Genomic DNA, 24291 nt, shown 5'->3' on the forward strand with positions numbered 1-24291 from the left:
TTGGGATAAAAGGTTCTTTTTCGGAATGGCAGCCGGTGACGAGTGGTGTCCCGCAGCTGTTCGCATCATATATTAATGATCTGGATGAAGGGACTGGGGGCATTCTAGTGAGGTTTGCAGATGATACCAAGTTAGGTGGACAGGCAGGTAGTACTGAGGAAGTGGGGAGACTACAGAAAGATCTAGACAGTTTGGGAGAGTGGTCCAGGAAATGGCTGATGGAATTCAACTTGAGCAAATGTGAGGTCTTGCACTCTGGCAAAAAGAATAAAAGCACAGACTACTTTCTAAACTGAGAGAAAATTCGTAAAGCCAAAGTACAAAGAGATCTGGGAGTGCTAGTCGAGGATTCTCTAAAGGTCAACATGCAGGTTGAGTCCGTGATTAAGAAAGCGAATGCAATGTTGTCACTTATCTCAAGAGGGTTGGAATATAAAAGCACCATTGTGCTACTGAGACTTTATAAAGCTCTGGTTAGGCCCCATTTGAAGTACTGTGTCCAGTTTTGGTCCCCACACCTCAGGAAGGACATACTGGCACTGGAACGTGTCCAGCAGAGATTCACACGGATGATCCCTCGAATGGTTGGTCTAACATATGAGGAACGGCTGAGGATCCTGGGATTGTATTCATTAGAGTTTAGAAGATTAAGGGGAGACTTAATAGAGACGTACAAGATAATACATGGGTTGGAAAGGGTGGACGCTAGGAAATTGTTTCCGTTAGGTGAGGAGACTAGGACCCGTGGTCACAGCCTTAAAATTAGAGGGGGTCAATTCAGTACAGAAATGCGGAGACATTTCTTCAGCCAGAGACTGGTGGGCCTGTGGAATTCATTGCCGTGGAATGCAGTGGAGGCCGGACACTAAATGTCTTCAAGGCAGGGATTGATAGATTCTTGTTATCTCGAGGAATTAAGGGCTACGGGGAGAATGCGGGTAAGTGGAGTTTAAATGCCCATCAGCCATGATTGAATGGCGGAGTAGACTCGATGGGCCGAATGGCCTTACTTCCACTCCTATGTCTTATGGTCTTATGCTGGGAGTGGAGAGTACGTTGGTGGGGAGCATGGACCTAACAAGGGAGTCACGGAGAGAATGGTCTCTGCGAACATAGATAGGGGTGGGGAGGGAAATATATCTCCAGACTCCCTTGGTCCTTCCCTTCCACCCCACTAATCTCCTGATTCAGTGCACTATCCTCTGCCATTTCTGCCACCTACAATCAGATCCCACCACCAGACATATACTTAGCTCCCCAATGCTTCCAGCATTCCGCAGAGACCATTCCTTTCGTGACTTTGTTGTTAGGTCCATGTTCCCCACCAACCCACCCTCCACTTCCGACACCTTCCCTTGCTGCCCACACCTCCTCCCTCCCCCCCACCCCCCCCCCCCCCACCTCTCCACTCCACTTCACTTTCCCTCTGAACTATTACCCCCCCATCTGCATCTATTGCCTTCCCAGCTACCTTTCCCCCCATTCTCCTATTTATCTCTCTACCCACTTTCACCACCCCCTCTACCACACCCTTCATGAAGGGCTTATTGCCCGAAACACTGACTCTCCTGTTCCTCGGATGCTGCCTGACCTGCGGTGGTTTCCAGCGCCACACCTTTCGACAACAATCAGAACTAGTTAGATTAGATTACTTACAGTGTGGAAACAGGCCCTTTGGCCCAACAAGTCCACACCGACCCGCCGAAGTGCACCCACCCAGACCCATTCCCCTACATTTACCCCTGCACTTAACACTACGGGCAGTTTAGCATGGCCAATTCACCTGACCTGCACATTTTTGGACTGTGGGAGGAAACTGGAGCACCCGGAGGAAACTCAAGCAGACAGGGGGAGAATGTGCAAACTCCACACAGTCAGTCGCCTGAGGCGGTTCCATGGTTAACAACTTCCATGGTTAACAACATGGAAGAAAACAAGTTAATAATTAAATAGTTGATTGTTTCTAATACTAACTTGGAGCAAAGGTGGAACCAAGATGTAATAAAAATTCATCGCATTTATATAACATTTGGTTTATTTTCTCAGACAGGTTATATTTTGAAAGATAGATCAGTGAGAACATTAATTCATATGGGTAGAAAAAGGACAACTTTTTTTAAGAAATGGTGAGAAACTATTAAATGTTGATGCACTGAGAGAGCTTTGAGTGTACTTATACACTAGTTCCTTTCCAGGAACAGCACACAGTGGAAAGGCAAATGGTAGGTTAACTTGTTCCGATGTGCAGAAGTTTGGCGAGACATCTGAAAACCACAAATAGCTTTGTCACCATACCCAAGAGTGGATGTACAACCATCAACAGGGTACATGATGAAGGCTCACTAGCCTAAATTCTGAGACGGAGAGAACTTGAGATGAATTAGCTCCTACTGTTGTTAGGAGAGGAGAGTGATCTCACAAATATACGAAATTCTGAGGGCTTGATCGAGTACAAGTTGAGAGACCATTTCCTTGAACTGCAGAGACTACAATTAGGCAGAATAGTTTCTGAATAAAGGGACAGGCATATCAGCCTAAACCAAGGATAAACTTCTGTATTAAAACTGAGAATATGACAACATTCGCTACCTCAAGAATTCTCAATCTTTGCATTTACTGAGTCAAGCCTAAGATCAATAATTTTTTTTGCATGCTAAAGAAGTCAAAGCAAATGAGAAGGAGGTGAGAACAAGATTTCAAGATCCAAAAGTAGACATAATCCTAAGTAAAAAGTCACACAACACCAGGTTTTAGTCCAACAGGTTTATTTGAAATCACAAACTTTTGGAGCGCTGCTCCTTTTTTCAATGAAGCAGTGCTCCGAAAGCTTGCAGTTTCAAATAAACCTATTGGACAATAACCTGGTGTCGTGAGAGTTCTAACTTTGCCCACCCCAGTCCAACACTGGCATCTCCACATCATAACCCCACTGGATGGTGAAGCTATTTTAAGTGACCAAATAACCACTTGGTGCACTTCCTCTGCTACTTTTTCTGTTTTATTCTACAGATAGCAAAATATTGCACAGTAAGCATTCCAAAAAAATTCTGTAATATATTAGTTGCAGATATATTTTCCTCAAGCTATAGCTTTGTCATGCCAAATGGAAATATTTTCTGGAATTGCAATTGCTAACACATTATGACACAAATGAAAAGTCCTGTGAAGTAACATACCAGGCGGTGGCTGTACTGGATTGAAACCAGGACGCATAAAGGGAGGTGGTGGTGGTGGAGGTGGAGGTGGTGGCACTCCAGGATTGAAAGTAGGCGGTGGAATTGTTGAAAAGTTTGGTGGATGGAGCCTACTAACAGCTGGAATTGGCTGAACCCCAGGAATCTGCAAGAACAAATTTTATAGTAATCATCTTTTCATTGAATATTTGGTTGCAAAATGCACTGAAGGCAGTGATCTAAAAGATGAATATCTATATCTTAAATGTTTCTGACTGTCTTCAAACAAAACTTTAAGTAAATGCTAACCTTCTTCAACTTGGTTGTTGTTCACATAAGAATGAGTATAACTCAATTGTATTTCAAATTTAAAAAAGGCCTTTTACTAACAGATAACTTACATTCAAGTGAATTGGTTTAATTGATTTTACATGCATTTACTGAGCCAGTATTACTGTGGTACAAATAATGAGAGATAATCCAACATTTTCTAAAACTGGGTACACGATAGCAAATACAATGCAATCTGGTTAAATATCAAATAATTCAAAACAAAGAATGAAAGAACTATGGGCAAAAGGATGAACTGTTGGTACTGAGCAAAGTTAAAATTCATAATAAATAACTGCGATTTTTTTAAAATATAGAAAACATCAAGGTACTTTCTACAGAGGGTTGGAAAGTTGGGACAGAATATGTGTTTTAAAGAATAAATTCAGATTATTAAAACATGGGATTCTGGAAAGGAATCAGTGTTCCAGAGTTCACAGAACTGCCAGGAATTAAAAGAGGGTGAGGTGCACAAAATGCGGGCCGTGTTGGTGCATATCATATTGAACTTCACCAAACAATTTTTCTGGGGGTATTTTTGATTTTTCCAGGGCACTAAAACAAACTAGTGTGAAGCACTGTTGTAAGATGATACTCTGAACACAACATACTGAATGTGAATTCTGAAGAGTCGTACTGGACCTGTAATATTAACTCTAGCAAGTTTTGAAAAGATTTGTAGCTCAGGTTGAGATCCTGGATGTAAGTTTGCTCTCTGAGCTAGAAGGTTCATTTTCAGACATATTAACTCTGTTTTTTCTTCTCAACAGACACTGCAAGACCTACTGAGTTTCTATAGTATTTGTTGTTTGTTCCAGATTTCCAGCATCTGCAGTATTTTGCTCTTATTACAATGAACTGAATCAGTATCTCACCCTGATGACCAATGCTTCATGAAAGGACATGGAGTGCTTCTCTTCAGCAAACATATTTTGAAGTGATATGCAGCAACCAGTCAAATGTGCCATAAACAATTCAACAACTGGTACTATTCTTGAGGAAAAGCCTGTACTAAATCAGGTGCTATACCAATTATATTATCTGACATAGATATATAAAGATGCAAGAGGAGACTTACTTCAGTCATAACTTGGTACATTGCAATTACGGTAACATAATATACTACACATTCTGCTCATACAAAGTCGATTTTTCACTCTGATAACATTGTGGATCATTTAATTTATTTGATAAATATAATTCACTTTTTCATTCTTACCTGTGCAGGCATTGGCAAAGACGTTTGAGGCATTTCTTCTGGTTGTGTCACAGCAGTGTTACCATTTTCAGCTGTATCAACAACTGCTGGTGATGCCTTTGTAATAGTCTTCCATTCTAATTCATAAAGAATACAACAAGTTAAACAGCAGAAACTGGCCATATGACTGTTCAGGTTTGCTCTGCTACTCCGGTTCATAGCTGATCTTCTAGCTCAACTTCACCGTACTATACCAAAAAAATGTATCAATGTCTTTAATATGCTCACTGAGCGATTACTATATTCCCAAGATTCACAAACATTTGAGTGAATTTCTTAACTTCAGTTTGAATGATCAGCACATTTCAGAGTCTGTGACCTCTTGCTCTAGATTCCCTTGTCAGCAGGAACATTCTCACCTTCCACAGTGCCAAGCCCATAAGGAATTTTAAATTTCAATGCAAATGCCTTCGTGGGAGCATGCCTAGAAAGCCCAGTTATTACCCTCAAGAAAGTATGGCGAGCTGCGAGCCACTGCAGACTCTAGTGTAGATATATTTACATGGTCTAAGGGAGGGAACTCCATTCCTGATGAAGGGCTTTTGCCTGAAACATCTATTGTCCTGCTCCTCAAATGCTGCCTCATCTGCTGTGCTTTTCCAGCACCACACTCTCGGTTCTAATCTCCAGCATCTGAAGAATTTACTTTCACCTATTTCCAAGATTTATACCTTAGAAGGGAATTTGCTGGCGGTGTCTCCATGCACCTGCTGCCCTTGTGCTTCTGGGTAGTAGGTCATGGTTTAGAAGGAGCCTTGACAAGTTACTTCTGTGAATAGTATCCACCACCATGCACCAGTGACAGAGTGAATGCCTAAGGTGGCAACTTGGATGTTTATCAACCAAGTTACTTTGGCTTAGATGACAATGGGCTGCATGCATTCAGTCGAATGGAGAGTATTCCTACAGACTTCTGCCTTGCAGATGGTGTACTGGCTTTGGGGAGCACTAATGGACTTCAACAGGATGAATACTATGGCCATACTTATTTACAGCATATATTACTGGCTAGGACGAGGGGAGTAAATGCCAAGTTTGTAGACAACACAAAAATTGGTGAGGATGACCCAGTGCAAGTGGATACAAATGGAGTTGGGAAGACAACTGAATTTTGGCCTTTATTTCAAAGGCAATGAAATATAAAATTACATAAGTCTTGTTAAAACTACACAAGAGTGAGACAGCATAAAGAATACTGCGAACAGTTTTGGTCCCCTTACCTAAGGAGAGATAGCATCATAGAGCTATACAGCATGGAAACAGATCCTCTGGTCCAACTCGCCCATGCTGACCAGATATCCTAAATTAATCTAGTCCCATTTGCCAACATTTGGCCCATTGCCCTCTCAACTCCTCCTATTCATAAAACCATTCAGATGCCTTTTAAATGTTGTAATTGTCCCAGCCTCCAGCACTTCCTCTGGTAGCTCATTTCAGACATTTACACGCAGAGGGTGGTACAAGTTCTGTAGGTCGAGCCTGTACAGTTTGGAATTCCGAAGACTAAGAGGTGGCCACATTGAAACACATAACATGCTTAGTGGGACTGACAGGGTCAATGGGGAAAGGTTGTGTCCCTTTGAGAGAGATTTAGGGTCTGAGACCAACATCTCAGCACAAGGGGTAACCCAGCTGGACAGAGCAAAAGGTATTTCTTCTAAAGATAGTAAATCTGTGAAATTCTTTATCTCAGAGGGTTGTTTATGCTGGATCATTAAGATAGACAGATTTTTTAAAATTAGTAATGAATCAAGAGTCAGAGGAAAAGGCAGCAAAGTAGTTGAGAGTTATCAGATCAGCCATGATCTCACTGAATGGTGGAGCTGATTCAATAGGCTGAATGGTTTAGTTCATACATCTTCTGGTCTACCACCACAGATTTAAAAAAACACCATATACGTCAAGAAATTTAAGGAACAGACCAAAATGTGTTAGTGGTGCCAATGCTTACCTGGACAAAGTGTTTCATTGTCTAGCATTCCTCCCTCACACAAACGGTCCAATTCTTCTGGTTTAACTTTGTCCCAAGGAATATAAGTTACTCCAAGCTCCACATCCCAAAACTGTTTGTATTCAGTTTTCATTCCCTTGTTTAAGGCCCAGGCAATCTGAAAAACAAATAACCTTATTTGATACACATAAAGCTAGGCCCAAAAGCAGTTTCTTGATTTGTCACATTAGATAAGTTATAGCATCCAATTTCTCTCTCACAAAGGTTACCTTTATTTCACAAAGTAACCCTGACTACTGTGCTAATATTTCTTCTGCACAAACATTTGAAAGACCATTTCAGGCACAAGCAATAATACAAACAAAACAGGATGGCACTGGGTTTCTCAGTAATTCTCCAAAATGGATAGACATTCCCAGAGCGCAGTATTAAATTCTATAATTCAATAAACAAGTGTAATTACAAGTAGCATATCTGTGTTTAAAAAAAAAGGAAATTTATTTCAATTTTTATTCTAAATGTTGCAACCCAACAGTAAATTTGTTTATAGGAGGAGCACAGCATAAAAATAGGTCATTACGTTTGGCGATTGGAAAGCCAGCTGTATAGTCTGGTGCATAGAGAAGGAAAATATCAATTTCCTAAGACTCAGCACCCCTTACAGGACATACCTTTATATACTTTTGATTAACCTTGAATGTCCCTCTGCTAAGCTTCTGTAAGGCTCTGTATGCATCTTGTCGATGCACCATCACAATGTAAGCACATCCTCTTGGAGGAATCATCTACAATGGAACACAAAATAGACCACAGAATCACAAATTAAGAACCAGACTAAGTAACACAAAATCAAATTAAATATACACGTTCTGATGACAGGTCAAACACCTAAAATATTCATTTCTCTTTTCTCCCCTATATGCGCTGCCTGACCTATTACATATTTCCAGCATTTTCTCCTTTTGTAACAATTTCCATGTATGTTGTGCTCCAAGGTGACGGGAAGTCATACTGGGATGGGCTCTTCATCTGGCAGAGTAGCCCTGACTTGAGAGCACCTGCTGCATTTGGAGTACCATAAAACGCAGACATGATGTTTGGAATGAAATTAGCTCAGAATAAACACATAAGCTAATTATCAACATTTTGAAACTTTAAAATGCCCTTAAAATGCTCATTGGTATCCAACCCTTTGTTGCACAGCTGTCAGCAACTTCTTCAATTCACACAAACGAACTACAGTGAATGCAGCACAAAGTGTTTAATCAAAACAGGCTAACCAAGAAAGATTTTGGTCACACTTAACATTCAAACATACCTATTTCCATTAAGACTATATACTGAAATTAAGGGGAAAAGTCATGGTTGAATTTCAGACTCTTCCCCTCACGTACAAATACTGAAGTAAACTGGGTGGTCAACATTCTGAATGTCTCAACTCTGGACAACAATGACACTTACACAACAAGCTACACTAACTTGACAAATATTTAATCAAATGTCACAAAGCAATTTTTAACTAGGGATAAAATATACTCACATTCAAAGATTCGATTTGGCCAAATTCTTCCAGAAGATTTGCAACATCCTGCTGTGTTGCTCTCTTGTCTAATTGTCCTATCCAGAGGGTTGTGCTGCAAACTGTGAACATGTTGTTGAAAATATTAAGCTCAGGATGCTTTATTTTAGTAGTAAATAAAACATAGTTAGTGATAGATTTTGGGGTAAAGGAATGGAGTAAGAATCTCAGATTTAAGGGTTAGAGGACTTGCTTATCTTCCAATCAGGGAATGAGAGTAAATTCTTTAGGCAAAGAATTTTGTTGAATGAGCAGTTTGTCATCTTTACAATTTTAAAAATATTTCCATCATAAAATTACATACACAACATTTATTTTGTTGTTAATGGGACAATACCAATTCTAAACAATTATGGTCATGTCAAAATGCTCCTTCAAAAATAGGACATATTCTAATATGATATGATGGATTTTATTCTAGATTCAAACTACCTACCGCTAACAATTTTAGATTTAATTGGTGGAAGTCCTTTTTGACGGCGTTCTCTCTCCTTCTCTCTTTCACGTCGCTCTTGAGATCGCGAACGAGGAGAGTGCCTGCGTCTTTCTCTGGATCGTGATCGAGAACGCTTGTGTCTTGACCTTCTTGACCTAGATCCAGACCGAGAACGTCTTCGCTTTGGTGATCTGTGGAAAATATACAATTTAAATATTCAGGAAATGAAATACTCTTTTTGGAATTAATGAAATGCACTATCTTCACAACATCTGACAACTTTATAACAGTCTGTACTTTTTAAGTCTGAACTAATTTAGCAGTTCCCTAGTTAATCTAATTTAATTTTCTACAGTCATATTTGCGATCTTTAGGTGCATAGACTGTGATCTCCAGCTCTATACCTCTCGGAGCCAACGAATGCATCTAGCAGCTATCCTAGGAACCCTCCAACAGTGAAGTTCAATGTGATAACAATTTCTTTCATTCAAGTATCTAATATGAAGTAAATTAATTTGTAACTTCACAGATTACATTTCTCCAAATAATCTGGAAGTTACCTTTTAAGACACGCTATTGTCACTTCCAAGTTACATTACTGTTCCGCTCAGCTGATATACTGTCAAGTATGAAAATGTTAGTGAATAACCAAAACTTTCTCAATGTGTAAAGTCCACAAGTTTGGAACAAATGACTTGAACATGTGACTGTTTGTTGAAAAGGTACAGTTCCTACCTATAGTAAGTTTTTATTTACCTGCACTTTTCAAACTGGTCAGTGGGTTGGGTTGGTGGGCAGAATCTTGGGCATCCAGAGGCTTGCAAGGCATGCAGAGGGCTGGAGCATGCGTTTTATTTGTGGATTCCAGTAGTTAGTAGCAGCAGGGTTAGCGGAGCAACTAAACATTGCAATGTAAGGGGAGCTCAACAAAATTACCCTAGATAGAGGGGCAGGGGATACAGATGGTATGGGATGGATAGATCGTAAGGATATGAATAACATACGAGGGATTGCTTAGGAGAGGTGGATGGGATGACAGTGAGATAAGTAGGTTAATTTGATCACAAATGTTCTGCAGATCACTGTTGGTTCAACAGTGATTATTAAGGATACAATGAACCAACTATTAGGTGAGGGGAAAATAAATAAGAAATTATAAATATAAAACCAATTGCCTACTTTTAGTAAACTCAAACTTATGATGCTTCATGTAAACATTCAGACTGAATTCATGCACAGTACTCTCTTGTGTTGCTAACCTTGATCCAGACCGAGTGCGTGATCTTCTAGTTTCAACACTACGACGTTTTGTTTCTCGTGTATCAGGTTTTTCAATCTCCATACCTACTTCCTTAAAATCAAAAGATTACGCTTATTAGATTACGATCTACAAAAGGGATCACACATTACAAAATATATTATGTGAAAGCTTACTTGCTGCTGCTGCTGTTGCGATGGTGGTGGTTCACTTGGAGTATGGTAGTCTTGCTGAAAAACAGGCTGTATAGGTGGTGCTGGAGGCATGGTAGGCTGGGGCATAGCTGCATATGGATGAACAGGAACCATCCCAAATGTTGGTAATTGTCCATTGGGAGGTGGGGGCACCTGAAATAAATTAGTATATCTAAATATTAACAAGAAAGAAAGCAAAAAAAATTTTTGAAAGAAACACTTTGCACTAAAAGAAAATTCTAACATTAGATTCAACAGTGTAATTTTGTGACGATCGATGCAGAGATGTGCATGGGAGAAGCAAGAAAAACAATGAGGAAAATTTTAAAAATGGAAAAGGCTCCATAATTGAAGCCTACAATCTCTTCTCACTCCAATGTACCCATAAGGACACATCTGGCCCCAGTGAATTGGGCAGGAAGACTAAAAGATAGGTCAGTGGCAGATGCTTAATGAGATACTCATCGCTCACAACTCAAATATATTCCAGAAAGGATGATGAGAGGAGGAATAAACATCCATGGCTAAGTAAGTTAAAGATAAAGAAAGACAACACTCAGGCAGACCACACTGCAAAGGTGGGAAAAGAAAAGGCATAAAAAGGCAAAAGGGTAAATGATGGAAGAAAACTAGCTCAAAATTTTAAAATTTACAGTAAAAACTTATGAGTACATAGAAGAGAAGACAGTGGCAAAAGTGAACATTGGTCTCTTGGAGGATGAGACTGAGGAATGAATAGCGGGGAGCACAGACATGGCAGAGTCACTAAATTGCTAATAGTATTTGGCTTGGTGCATTCTACAGTGTAGTAGTTATATTCCCCCATGGCAATTAAGTTTGCTTTCCAAATTAATTGCTGTCCAGTTAAATTATGTGAGAATTACTACCATGAAGCTTTATCAACCTCAGTAATCAGGTCGCAAATTCACCTGCACCTCCACACACATCATTTATTGTATCCGTTGCACCCGATCTGGTCTCCTCTACATTGGGGAGACAGGCCGCCTACTTGCGGAACGTTTCAGGAAACACCTCTGGGACACCCGCACCAACCAACCCAACCGCCCTGTGGCTGAACACTTTAACTCCCCCTCCCACTCCGCCAAGGACATGCAGGTCCTTGGCCTCCTCCATCACCAGACCCTGACCACACGACACCTGGAGGAAGAGCGACTCATCTTCCGCAAAGGAACCCTCCAACCAAACCGGATGAATGTAGATTTCTCCAGCTCCCTCATTTCCCCACCCCCACCTTATCTCAATCCCAACCCCCAGATTCAGCACCACCCTCTTGACCTGCAATCTTCTTCCCGACCTCTCCGCCCCCACCCCCTCTCCGGCCTATCACCCTCACCTCCTTCCACCTACTGTATTTCCAGCGCCCCTCCCCCAAATTCCCTCCCTACCCTTTATCTCAGCCCGCTTGGCACGCCAGCCTCATTCCTGCCAAGAAGGGCTTATGCCCGAAACGTCGATTCTCCTGCTCCTCGGATGCTGCCTGGCCTGCTGTGTTTTTCCAGCATCACATTTTTCAACTCTGGTCTCCAGCATCTGCATTCCTCACTTTCTCCTCAGTAATCAGGTTGCCTGTCTTGCAAATACTTGCACCAGACCCATACCACTCATATATGGTATAACAGAATAAAATCACCACATCACCATAGCATGCCCTTCGACATCAGATTGCTCAACCCAACACCCACATGCCTCAAATCTAAAAGACCTTTTCAGTTTATTTGAATTGATTTATTCCTGTCAAGTGTACGTGGAGATACAATGAGAAGTGTTGCTGTATGTGCTTCATAGGCAGATCATACTATACAAGTGCATCAGGGTAACAGAACAGAGTTACTGCTGCCAAGAAGGTGCAAAGAGACAGATTAACATTAACATTAAAGAGGTCCATTCTAAATTCTGAAAACAGCAGGGAAGAAGCTGTTCTTGAATCCGTTTGTACATGTATGCAAGCTTTTACATCTTCGGCCCAATGGAAGAGGGTGGAAGAGAGTATAACCAGGGTGGGAAAGTTGCCTGTGTTCCCTTTGCATCAGGAAGTATAGATGAAGTCAATGGATGGGAGGCTGAAGTGAGAGATAGACTGGGTTGCATTCACAACTCTGTGGTTTCTTGCAGTCCTGTGAACAGTAGTTGCTATACTACACTGCGATGTACCTAGAAAAGATGCTTTCTATGGTGCATCTATAAAAGTTCGTAAGAGTCTTATCAACAGATGATCACTGAAGTCCCTCAATGACCTCCATTCAAACTTGATGACTGATGACATTATGCTTGGAAAAATTTAGTCTGCTCTCAAACATCTGCAAAATGATGAAAGGTGTTGTCAATACTGCTGACAATAATCTGTTTACTACTGCTTAGTTTGGGTTCCACCAGGTCCAGTTAGCTGCTGACTTTATTACTGTCTTCGTTCAAATATTGAGAAAAGACCTGAACTCAAAAGGTGCAGTAAGAGTGACAGCCCCCGACATTACAGCAGCATTTGAATATAGAGCATCATAGAGCCCCAGCAAAACTGGTGTCAATGGGACTTATGAGGAAAACTCTTTATTGCTGGAGTTATACTGATACAAAAGTAGGTGACTGTTCGAGGTCAATCCCTTGAATAGTAGCCCAGCCAATGAAACTCAGATCATATGAAAAAAGTAACTACAACATAGCAAATGGATTTGTTATGTAAACTCCATAGTATTAAAGGATTTAATCTTCCTTGTGAACAGTGCAGAAACCTATAAGTGCCTGAGAATGATAGCGGTAGACGCTGTCAACTTACCCAATAGGCAGATTAAAGCAGCTTCATAATATGATCGTAAGTTTGTTAAATAAACACACCCCGCTAATGAAAACCTGAAAGAAGTTGAAGGTTGAGTTGGAAAGTTTGGCCTGGACAAGTGACTTGAATATTGGTTATATGACTTGCTTTGTTGTTATTATATAAAAGGAGAGACACTGAAAATGTGGGTTTTGGTCAGATGAGAGCTCATGAACATGGAGCTATATATAGGTTAAAACAGGGAAAACCTACAAGTTAGTATATCTATTCTGGTTAGTGCAATCCAAATTTCAATCAGTATCACATCTAATATTCACCATAAGTGTACATCCTATGCAATGTCCAAATATTTGACTGGCAAATATCATTCCACATTTCAGACAGGCTGCACAGAAATGAAGTCTTTTGCATTTTCTAACCTGCTGTTGCAATGTCTCCTGCTGGAGTCCCATCAAGGTCTGCTGAAATTGTTCCATATTTGGCAGTCGAATTCCAAGCTGCTGATACATAGGTGGCTGTATACCTTCTCCAGAGTAGCCACTAACATTAAAGAGATAAAATATTTCAAAAATTTGTTCAAATTAGCACATTCAAATGTGCATTTGATATACCCACAAAGAATGCAAAGGCAATATATCTAACATTCCACAAACTAAAGAATCTTACATATTTTTCCTCCCAAAAATTGCCATCAATAATACTACTTTCGTAAAACAACTGCAGTGACAAGTGAAACTTCAATTACAATTTTTAATTATCAAGTTTTGGAAATTTTTTGACACAAGGACAAAGTAACCTTTAAGCAGGATTATCACAAAGAACTTCATTGCTTCAGTCCAGTAGGTTTGCAGCACTTACAATGAAGTCTGAGCAGGTGGTGGACTGGATTCTTCTTCCTTCTTCACATCATCAACCTGGTCTGGTTCATCATCATAATCAAAGCGGTCAAGCAATTTCTGCAGTAAAATTGACATGAACAATTCATCAACTCACTGAGTTACCAGTATCACAAGTCTTATCAGCTACTAAACTGCAGAATATGAGGGACTGTGACTTAAGTTGGCAAGTATTAATGTGCACTAACACAAACTTCCGATTTGTAATATAATTGACTGCTTCTGCATACCTTATCAAAGGCAGCCTTTTGCTCTGGAGGCTGTGTACTCTGTGGCTTCAACTGAGCTGTTAAGGCTTCCACCTGGGACATGATGCTATTGTCTACAACTGGTGACTGTGGCTTTGGAGCCTGCTGGAAGTTCTGTAATATCTGTTGTATCTGATGTAAAAAATGAAATCTAGTATAATTATGAACCATTAAAAAGAAATTCAGAATTAGCACTTCAGATCTCAAAAAATGAAAAATTTAGAATAAAAAGAGAGTTAATGGCTCAATTTATATCTGGAGGAACAGTAATATATTTATGTAATATTAGCAACTTTAAAAAATTTTTCCATAGAACACAGTGTCATAGAGATGTACAGCATGGAAACAGACCCTTCAGTCTAACGTGTCCATGCTGACCAGATATCCCAACCCAACCTAGTCCCACCTGCCAGCACCCAGCCCATATCCCTCCAAACCCTTCCTATTCATATACCCATCCAAATACCTCTTAAATGTTGCAATTACACCAGCCTCGGATTTTCATTAGATGTTCCCATGTCCGGACAATTTTTAAAAAAGTATCAAATATCTCAGTTTTCACTTTCCCCCTTTTTTGGTCAATTAGAAACAAGGAGGGAGAAAATCTGAGAAAGATTTTGTCCTTTTCTTTTCCATTAACACCCACTGCACTGCAGACTATTTTGGGCAATCGAACCATATCGCTGCCCCACCACCTAAAGCTACCATTTTAATGCCAGTGGCTTCAATGCTGATGATGCCTTTGAAACCATGAAACAGGATTGCTAACTTTGATAGGACAACTGTCATCACATTACCTCCCATCATAATCTGTCCCTCCCCAGAGTTCAGCCAATGATTGCAGAACATTGCAATCATCATGAGGCCCAACCTAACCATAATTTTTCAAAATCTGATCACCATACTAAAGTGCTACAAAATGTTAGGCTTTATAAGATGGTTACATCTTACACTGTCTCCTTTAATTCAGGCTAAAATGGAGTAGCTTGGAAATGTGATCTCATACTAAGTCTGCCCTTAAACAAACTCATTCTGCTTGTTATCAAGAAAGAAACTCAACAAAATTCATTGAATTGTGCAAATTTTAACACCTTGAAACAAAGATGGCAACATGCCTTGCTGCATGCAGGCTTTCAAAGTCAGAAATTTGGGGAAGAACACCATTGCTAAAAGACTAATGATTAACGGGGAAAGAAAAATAGAGTACAAGAAAAAGCTAGCAAGAAATTTTAAAACATTAGTAAAAGTTTCTACAGACATTTAATAACAAGATGACAAAGTGAATGGTGGTGCTATAAAAATGAGTATGGGGAAACCAAGGGAAAATAAGGAGCTCATTATTAATTAACAGATAATTTGCACAACAGAAGATACAGTAGCACCCCACAAATACTGGAAATAAGGAAATGGAATGGAATTAACTCAAGAAAATTTGCAAAGTGGTACTGGGTGAAATTGTTTGGAGATACAGGCTGATAAGTTCTTAGAAGTGGCTAAATGAGATAATTTTCCAAGATTCAGGGAAGGTTCCATTAGATTTGAAAATAGTCAATGTATCTCCTTTATTCAAAAATGAAAGGAGACAAAAAGCTGGAAACTAAAAGCAAGCAAGCTTAATACTCATAACAGGGGAGATGTGATAAGTTATTATTTAAGACTAATAATAAGGCACTTGGATAAGTTCAAGGTATATGGGCAAATCAACATGGTTTTGTGAAAAGAAAAATCATGCTCAACTAATTTCCTGGAGCTCTTTGAAGAACTAACGTGCTGAGGATCAAGGCAAATCAGTGGATGTACAGTATTAAATCTCAAATAGTAATTTGATAAACTGCCATATCAAGAGGCTACAGTGGCAAATAAAACCTCATGGTGTGCAGTTAACATTGTATAGGCAGAAATGTGGCTAGTTAACAGGAAACAGTAAGCATTAAGTATACTGTTTTCTGGTTGGTAAGATGCAATGAGTGATGAACTATACTTCACATTTCATAGAAAATTATCAGATGAAGAGACTAAAGATCTGGTTGCTAAATTTGCTGACAACACAAACATAGGTAAATTAATTTGCGAAGAGCACATAAGGAGACCACAAAGAGATGTGCATAGGTTAAGTGAGTTGGCAAAGATCTGGCAAATTGATGACAAGATGGGAAAATCTGAAATTGCCCATTGCAAGAAAAATTTAAACAAAAAGAAAATGAGGCTTTGCTTCAGTTGTACAGGACATTCGCGACACCACGTCTGGAATATTGTCTACAGCATAGGTAACCTTATTTAAGGAAGGGTGTAAATACATAGGAGTTCAGTGAAGGTTTACTAGTCTAACGTATGGAGAAGAAAAAAACAGATACACTGGACTTGTGTGCGCTGAGGTGTGGATGTTGGATTTGACAAAAACGTAGGATCCTAAGGGATCTTAAGAGGGTGAATGTGGAATGGGTTTTTCCTCTTGTAGGAGAACCTAGATTGAGAGATCATTGTTTATTAATAACAAGTCATCTGTTGAGGATGAGTTGAGAAAGCCTCTGGCGACTCTCGGGTTTTATAGTCTTCACAAGCTTCTCTTTCTCAAGTAGGGAATCTGTCCTCACCAGCGCTAACCTTGAGGGGACAAGTGGCCTAATCCTGCCAGTAATTTTCATGTTGTTATACCAAGCAAGACAAAAGGACAATTGTGGGTAAATCACTAAGGATAAGAAGCCTCCATCTTCTAAATAAGGGGATTTAAACTGCACCTGTTTCTTCCTAATCCACAGCAATATGCATCAATATTCTATATGCAGTGGCAATACACAAAGTATCAATCTCTTCTTGAGTAAAGTGCTGATACAGCCATTAACATTATTATATTGCTTCGAACTCAAACAACACATACCAATTTAAATTTTACCTGTGCTCCTTGAGTCGATTGAAAAAGCTGTGCGACAGCTACAAATGCATCAGAGTTGGGTAGTTGCTGCTGTATCGCAGACAAAGAATCAGATGTAATCGGAGGAGCTTGTGCAGGTGTCGGAGGAGCAACAGGGGGACCTAGGAAAAATAAAAATACACTCAGATACCACAATCATATTTCTCTGCAGCATTTACTTAATGCCTCTACGCAGACTTCAGAAATGCAACGATTACCCCAAAATCTTGATCTAGTCATGAACATGAAACTTTACATTAAAACATTAATATCCCATTTTCTGACTAACTCAGCGCTCTGATTAAGGCGCTGAGTAGCTACACAGACCATGGAGTTCCCAGATTTAATCCTCAATCAATGCCTCAGTCAACAGATATCAAGGAGCATATTTTGACCATCACATAGGTAAAGGGAAGTAATGCCTGATCATTTTTTATTCGGTGACTGAAGAATTTGTGCTAATGTGAAAACCTGCTCATGGACCAAACAGGTATTACGCAAGAAACATTCCAAACTCCAAGAGCTTTCTGAAACTCGAGTGCAAGGATCAGAAATTGAATAAATATCACTTGAGCAAAGGGCCAAAGCTATCAGCCCTAAAACAGGCTCAATAAAGATTGTTTTCCGGAGTTGTAGCTTACTATGTACCTTGACAGTAGTTCTAATAAAAACCTATTGAGTAGAGAAAAAAAAAGTCTCCCTCTACTTGTATTCCCAGCACTTTTAGTTTTTGTTCCAGTATTCTAGCATTCAATGTTTTGCTTTCTTGTCCTGCTCCCAATTGGAACTTTTGATGTTGCATACCAAATGTAAAATGTTAGTCTTATATTGCAATACCAATAACAATGGAAGTTGTTGCTCAAGCAGCTCCACCATTCTCCATTAACAAAATGTATACTTGGTTTAGTGCATTAAGTAGCACTGGTACATGGAACAAACTATGTGGGTGGCTGTTATCCTCACGGCAAGTTGAAAAGTGTTGCCAACTGCTGAATCAAGCTTTCAGTCCTAATGGATTTCATATCTAATGACCAACTTAAGAATTGAAAAAAAATCTCTCTACATGAGGTTGGTTCATTCAAGTACCAAACAATCTGCAGAGCAGTCAAATAACCAACCTGTTACGAAATGAACAGTTCATGCTCCAATAAACGCTCATTACTTTTCTTTTTAAAAATTAACAATTCAGCACAAAAATTATACTTACTAGTATTGTTATCAGTATTTTCCAGTGCAGGTGGAACTGATGTTGCAGTTGCCATATCTAATAATGGCTGTATAACTTCAATCTTGAAAACACAGTTCTTTTGCCAAAGGTTCAGCACACGAACTATCTTGCTCTGTTTAAATACAAACAAATAACGATTCTTTAGATAGATGCATTCATTCATGTCATTCAGCTCTAAGTCACGATTTAACAATGTGGCTTTCTGCTCTTCATACATTTTCACTAGGTGGCATTCACTGCTCCATTGATGGTATCACACCAACTCAAAACTTCCTCATCTGCTAACCATGTAATTTTGATTCTGGGCAAAAACATGGATAATACAATGGAATAGTGAACGGCAGGTGCTGCTCACCTCAGTTCAGCCTTGGTTCAAACACAGACAAAAGAGCTATATTCCAAACAGAAGGCAAAAATGACAGCCCTTGACAACATGGCTGCATTTGACAGACTGTGGCATCAAGGAATCCTAGCAAAACTAAAATCAATGAGAATCAGGGATGGAGGATACTCTCCGCTGGTTATTGTTATATCTGTCGCAAAGGAGTTCCTCAGGGTAGTCTCCAAGGCATAACCATCTTCAGTTGCTTCATCAGTAACCTTGCCTCCAACAAAAAAATCAGAGGCAGGAATGCTGGCTCATATTTGCAGAACTTCAAGCACTATTTGCAAGTGCTAAAGATCTGAAACAGTCTATGTTCAATCACAGAAAGACCTGGACAACATTTAGGCTTGGACTTATAAGTGGCAAGTAACATTTGCACCACTTAAGTGCCAAGGGATAACCATCACTCTTTGAAGGCATGCTATCACCGAATTCCCCAGTAGCAATATCCTGTGGGGGGGGTTACCATTGACCAGAAATTGAACTGGTCCAGTCATCTAAACATCATGACTACAAGAGCAGATCAGGGGCCGCTAAGTGCTCAGTAGTTTATTTCATCTCCTCAAAGCCTGTCTATCCATCTACAAGGTACAAATCAATGTGTGATGAAATACATTCCACTTGCCTTGAAGTACACTGCTCCGACAATACTCAAAAAGCTTGCCATCATCCAGGTTGAAAAGGCCTGCTTGAATGGTATCCCACCTAATATCTAAAACATCCATTCCCTTCACTGTGACAACAGTGTACACTATTTACAAGATGTACTGCAGTACCTCCTTGGCATCCAAAACCATAACCTCATCACCTCAAAAGGACAGGGACAGCGGATGCATGGCAACACTGTCCTCTACAAGTTCCTCTCCAGGTCGCACACCATCCGGACTTGGAATCCTATCTCTTTTCTTTCACTGTTACTGGGTCAAAACCCTCGATACGCACTTCACTAAAGCACTGAGTGTGCATCTATTCACCATAAACTGTAACAGTTCAAGAGGCAGCTCACCACGTTCTCTAGAGTAATTAAGGATGGATAATAATTACTGACTGAGTCAGTGACAGACACATCCCCAGAACAAACAAAAATAAATGTCAATATAAAATAAAAACACATGCACAGTTTGAACTGTGCAACAATATTCATTTACTATTTCCCTGTAATGGCACATTGTCTGTCCTTTCCTAATTTAATTAGTTTATTTCGATACAATTCAAACTTCAGAAACAAGGTCTCTGACTGCATTAATACAATATGGCTCCAACAATCATGGCATTAAAATTTTACCGACCCACCATTAATGTTTTACTGAAACATTAGCAGTGGATCATAACTTGGAGAATTTCATTTTCAGAAAACTCAAAAACATTCCCAAAGGTAATACATTCCAGTACATCAATCTGCTGCCTATTCAATGTCCTTACCTTCTCATCAGATGGACATTTATACAAATACTGGAATGTCGCAGTAATATTTTTGCTGAACCGCGGCCCAAATACATCTTTTTCTGCTCCAAATTGATGACGGGATTGACGCACAATAGAGTCGACCACATACAATCCTGGAACTTTAAATTCTGGTTTGCACTATAAAATTATTGTTTAAAAAGGGAGAATTAGTAAATTATTAAGAGAGGCTTAAAGAAAATTCGTAAATGTTACTACAAATTAACTATTCAACTTCCAAGAAAAACACTTTAACAAGTTGCTCACCTTTTTGATAAACTTCTCTACAATCTGCACAACATGCTTGTAAAGCTGAAAAATGACATATTGCACAGTAATTTATTACAATTGAAATTTTTGACTCAAATCACAATTAACCTTTGGTAAGTATAAATATGTTGAAATGCACAGTATCATTTGGAACTAAGTGCAATACAATGGTCTTACAAAGCCTTTAAATTCATGTGGAAAAGTAGATTTGAATTTTCCATAGATGGGAAATATCTCTTGTGAAGCTTTTAATCTTATCTTTTGTATGTTTTACTCTACATTCTTTTTTAAAGACAGAAAACAATGTGTGCCTAAATTATCTAAGCAGAACAAAATTAGCACACCCTACACAGTTTGGAAAAGTCAAATTTCATTTTCAATTTTTTTGAAAAATGACATGATAGCATTGAACATTAAATTGAACAGCAATATAACAACAAAATATATCGCAAAGAGAGAGAATGCAATCTTATTTGCATCATTTATCACTTCCATCCTCCTGGAAAAAACGATCACCCAATTCACGAACAAATTCATTTTCAAAATCCTAATTATCTAGTCTTTGGCCCTCTGTACACAACATTTCTGCAGCTCCTGATTTGCTCAGCTTTGTGCCCACATCCACTTTTAGTATCACTGTCCCAATCCCCATTATGTGGCCCTCATTTTCAGTAATCAAGTCTTAATTGGAAAGAATATTGCACATAACTGGCTCAGCCATCCACCAGCAGACCTGTCTGATCCACTTAAAACCATACTAGATCCTCCTCTCCCTCATCAAACTACTCACTATTCAAAATCATCCAAAAATGAAGGGATGATCTCCAACTTTTCTCAATTGCAAATCATTCCCTTTTACCCTCAAGGACAAGGAGCTCATGAAAGACATGATTAATATTTAGACAATTCAATCAGCTGTATTGACCACAGCACCTACCTTCCACTGGCGATATGGTCAAATGTCCTTTAATGTTCCTCCTTGCCCTGGTCTTGACTTTGCATCTTTCGCTTCCATCTCCCTCGTGCTCTCTGATCGCATATTGTTCATGGGATGCATTTCCTGTTCTCTTCATTCTATTCCCATCACACTGCCGATCACCCAACCTCTTCTCTTGATCTTAGAGTCAGCCAATATTGCAAATGATTTTTGCTTTCCTAGTGTTATCATTCCAACCTTCAAATGTGCTATCATTATTCCATTCCTGAAGGTATCAACCCTTGACACCCCCTAACTTCGCAGTCTACATCCCATCTTCAATTTCATTTTCCCCTCCAAACGTTTTGTACGCATTGCTGCCTTTCAAATCCAGTTTCATCTTTCCCAGAATACCACGTTTAGTTGCCTCTAATCAGGTTTCTGCTCTTGCCACAGGTGCTGGAACTACACTTGAAGTGACATCATGTGCGAGAAACTTTGTCCTGGACCAGTTGGCAGCCTGTCACACAGTTGACCAACTTATCCACCTCAATAACCTCTTTACTCACACGAAAGTCAACCTAATTACATAACTACTACAGTGTTTTGTCAAATATGAGTAACTTCTAAGCAGACCCTCACCGGAGGCAGGCATACTTGCATCAGTTAATGTACGCATATTGAACATAGCTGAACATATTAACAGCTTATCATACAGTACAGAGGAAAACATTCAGCCCAGAATCTGTCCTGCCAAAAATACATTACCTAAACTAGTTCCATTTTTGATATTTCAAGTGCTGATTTAATGACTGAAGTTTGCTGTGTAAACTAACCTCCAGGCAGTGCATTCCAGATCCTCAATACCATCTGAGTGAAAATGTTTTTCTCAAATCCCCTCTAAATCTCCTGGCTTTCATTTGAATATTATGCCCCTTTGACTTTCTATTCATACTGTCCATGCCCCTTTGAATCTTCTGCAACTCTACTAGATCCCCTTCAAACTTCTCTGTTCTAAATAAAACTTGAGGGTAGACGAGCAAGAGGCTGAAAGAACACAGCAAGTCAGGCAGTATCAGGAGGTGGAGAAGTCAATGTTTCAGAGTGTAAGCCTTCTTCAGGACTGGGACAGGGGTGTGTGTGTGTGTGTGTGTGTGTGTGTGTGTGTGTGTGTGTGTGTGTGTGCGCGCGTGCGTGTAAGGGGGAGTGGAGGAGACAGGTTGGTGAAGTGGGGATAGGTGAACACAGGTAGAGGGTACCTGATGGTTGGTCAATGGGAGGAATGAATCCAGTTGGTGGCTAGAACTCAAATGTCTCCAATTTCAAATATCTTCCCAGCCGGCTCATCGACCCTTCCTTCCAGACACCAATCGAATTCATTCCCACCCAGGTCGTACTCTCTACTTGTGTTCACCCATCCCTACCTCACCGTCCTGCCCCCACAACCCTCCTTATCTGCAGCTCCCCTTACACCTACCCCCAGTCCTGAAGAAGGGTTACACCCAAAACACTGACTTCCCCACCTCCTGATGCTCCCTGGCTTGCTGTGTTCTTGCAGTCTCCTGCTTGTCTACATTGGACTCAAGCTTATCCAGCCTTTCTTCACAGATGCAATGCTCAATCATCCTGGTGAACCTCCTTTGTACCCTCTCTAGTGCAATAAATCCTTCCTTTAGTGAAGTGAACACAATGCTCCAGCTACAGCCTAACCAAACTACTGAACAGTTCCAACATGATCTCCCTGCCATTAAAATCTATGCCGTAACTGATAAAGGCAAACATCCTATATGCCTTGCCGAATCAAGTAACAGGTCTTGCTGCCTTCAGAGAGACCTGTGGACAAGCAACCAAGATCCCTCTGTTCCCCTAAGTTTCCTATTGTCTTGCTGTTCATTGACTACTCTCTGATCTGGTTTCTTTTGCCAAGGTATATCATCTCAAATTTTTTGGGTTAAATTCTATCGACCAATATTCTGCCTATCTGACTAATTCACTTATGTTCTCCTATAACCTACAACATTCATACTGTCAATCACCGAACCAATCTTTCTATCATTCACAAACTTACTCATCACACCCTGTGTTCTCACCTATAGCTTTTGAGTATCACAAACAATAAGGGACCATGCACTGATCTCTGTAGTATACTCCAGGATACAAGTCAGAGTTTTGTACCACAAACATCTTTCTCCTGCAAATAGGCTAACTTTGGATCCAACCTACTTGATTACCCTAGATCCCATGAGCTTTTACCTTCTTTATCAGTTTACCATGTGGAACCTTGTCAAAAGTCTTGCTGAATTCCATAGAAGCTTTATCAAATATCCTGTCCTCACCTCAACACTTGGCCAACTTCTCAAAAAGCTTCACTAGATTTGTTGGGCCTGACTTCTCTCTGACAAAGCTATGCTTCTCTAAATGGAGGTCAATCTTCTCCTTCACTATTTTCTCCATTAGTTTGCCAACCAGCAACATCTAACCTCATAACCCCCACTCAATTATTACCATCGAGCCAGGGGATCAACTCTACTTCAATGTGGAATGCAGATGAGCATATCAGGATCAGCAGCTGGTATATCTAAAACTAAAGACGTGTCAACCTGGCGAAATTAACAAACAGAACTACTTGTTGCCAAATAGCATAAGTAGAAAATGGTAGAGTTAAGTGAACCCACAACTAAACATATCAAATCTAAGTTCTAGTCCTGCCATATCCAGTCTGGAATGGTGGTGGACAATTAAACAACTCACTGGAGGAGACTCCCATCATTGAGAATGGGAATTTTTATGAAGAGCCCAAGACAATAGTGCAAAAGCTAAGACTGAAGTATTTGCAGCCATCTTCAGCCAGAAGTGATGATCCATCTTGGTCTCCTACAGTGGTCCCCAGATACCAGTCTTCAGCCAATTTGATTCATTTCATGCAAAGGCTATGGGCCCTGACAACATTCTGGCAATAGTAATGAAGATGTGCACTCCAGAACTTGCTGCTCCTTTGGCCGAATTCTTCCAGTACAGCCATAA

The 24291-nt window shown here is 39.9% G+C and overlaps 1 protein-coding gene across 2 annotated transcripts in view; it reads right to left on the reverse strand.

The window, feature by feature from the left end:
• scaf4a (SR-related CTD-associated factor 4a) overlaps nucleotides 1-24291 on the reverse strand; it is an 87838-nt gene that overhangs the window by 21257 nt on the left and 42290 nt on the right. For both annotated transcript variants that reach the window (XM_072584984.1, XM_072584983.1), the window contains exons 3-17: nucleotides 20349-20393; nucleotides 20061-20222; nucleotides 18233-18365; nucleotides 17008-17147; nucleotides 14097-14246; nucleotides 13829-13926; nucleotides 13390-13510; nucleotides 10162-10332; nucleotides 9987-10078; nucleotides 8728-8918; nucleotides 8253-8353; nucleotides 7384-7497; nucleotides 6713-6869; nucleotides 4723-4838; nucleotides 3177-3339 (exon numbers count right to left, since the gene is read on the reverse strand). In XM_072584984.1, coding sequence (XP_072441085.1) covers nucleotides 3177-3339; nucleotides 4723-4838; nucleotides 6713-6869; nucleotides 7384-7497; nucleotides 8253-8353; nucleotides 8728-8918; nucleotides 9987-10078; nucleotides 10162-10332; nucleotides 13390-13510; nucleotides 13829-13926; nucleotides 14097-14246; nucleotides 17008-17147; nucleotides 18233-18365; nucleotides 20061-20222; nucleotides 20349-20393 — 1954 coding nt within the window. The remainder of the gene's footprint in view (nucleotides 1-3176; nucleotides 3340-4722; nucleotides 4839-6712; nucleotides 6870-7383; nucleotides 7498-8252; nucleotides 8354-8727; nucleotides 8919-9986; nucleotides 10079-10161; nucleotides 10333-13389; nucleotides 13511-13828; nucleotides 13927-14096; nucleotides 14247-17007; nucleotides 17148-18232; nucleotides 18366-20060; nucleotides 20223-20348; nucleotides 20394-24291) is intronic.

The sequence above is a fragment of the Chiloscyllium punctatum genome, chromosome 15, assembly GCF_047496795.1.
Source record: "Chiloscyllium punctatum isolate Juve2018m chromosome 15, sChiPun1.3, whole genome shotgun sequence".
NCBI classification, from domain to species: domain Eukaryota; kingdom Metazoa; phylum Chordata; class Chondrichthyes; order Orectolobiformes; family Hemiscylliidae; genus Chiloscyllium; species Chiloscyllium punctatum.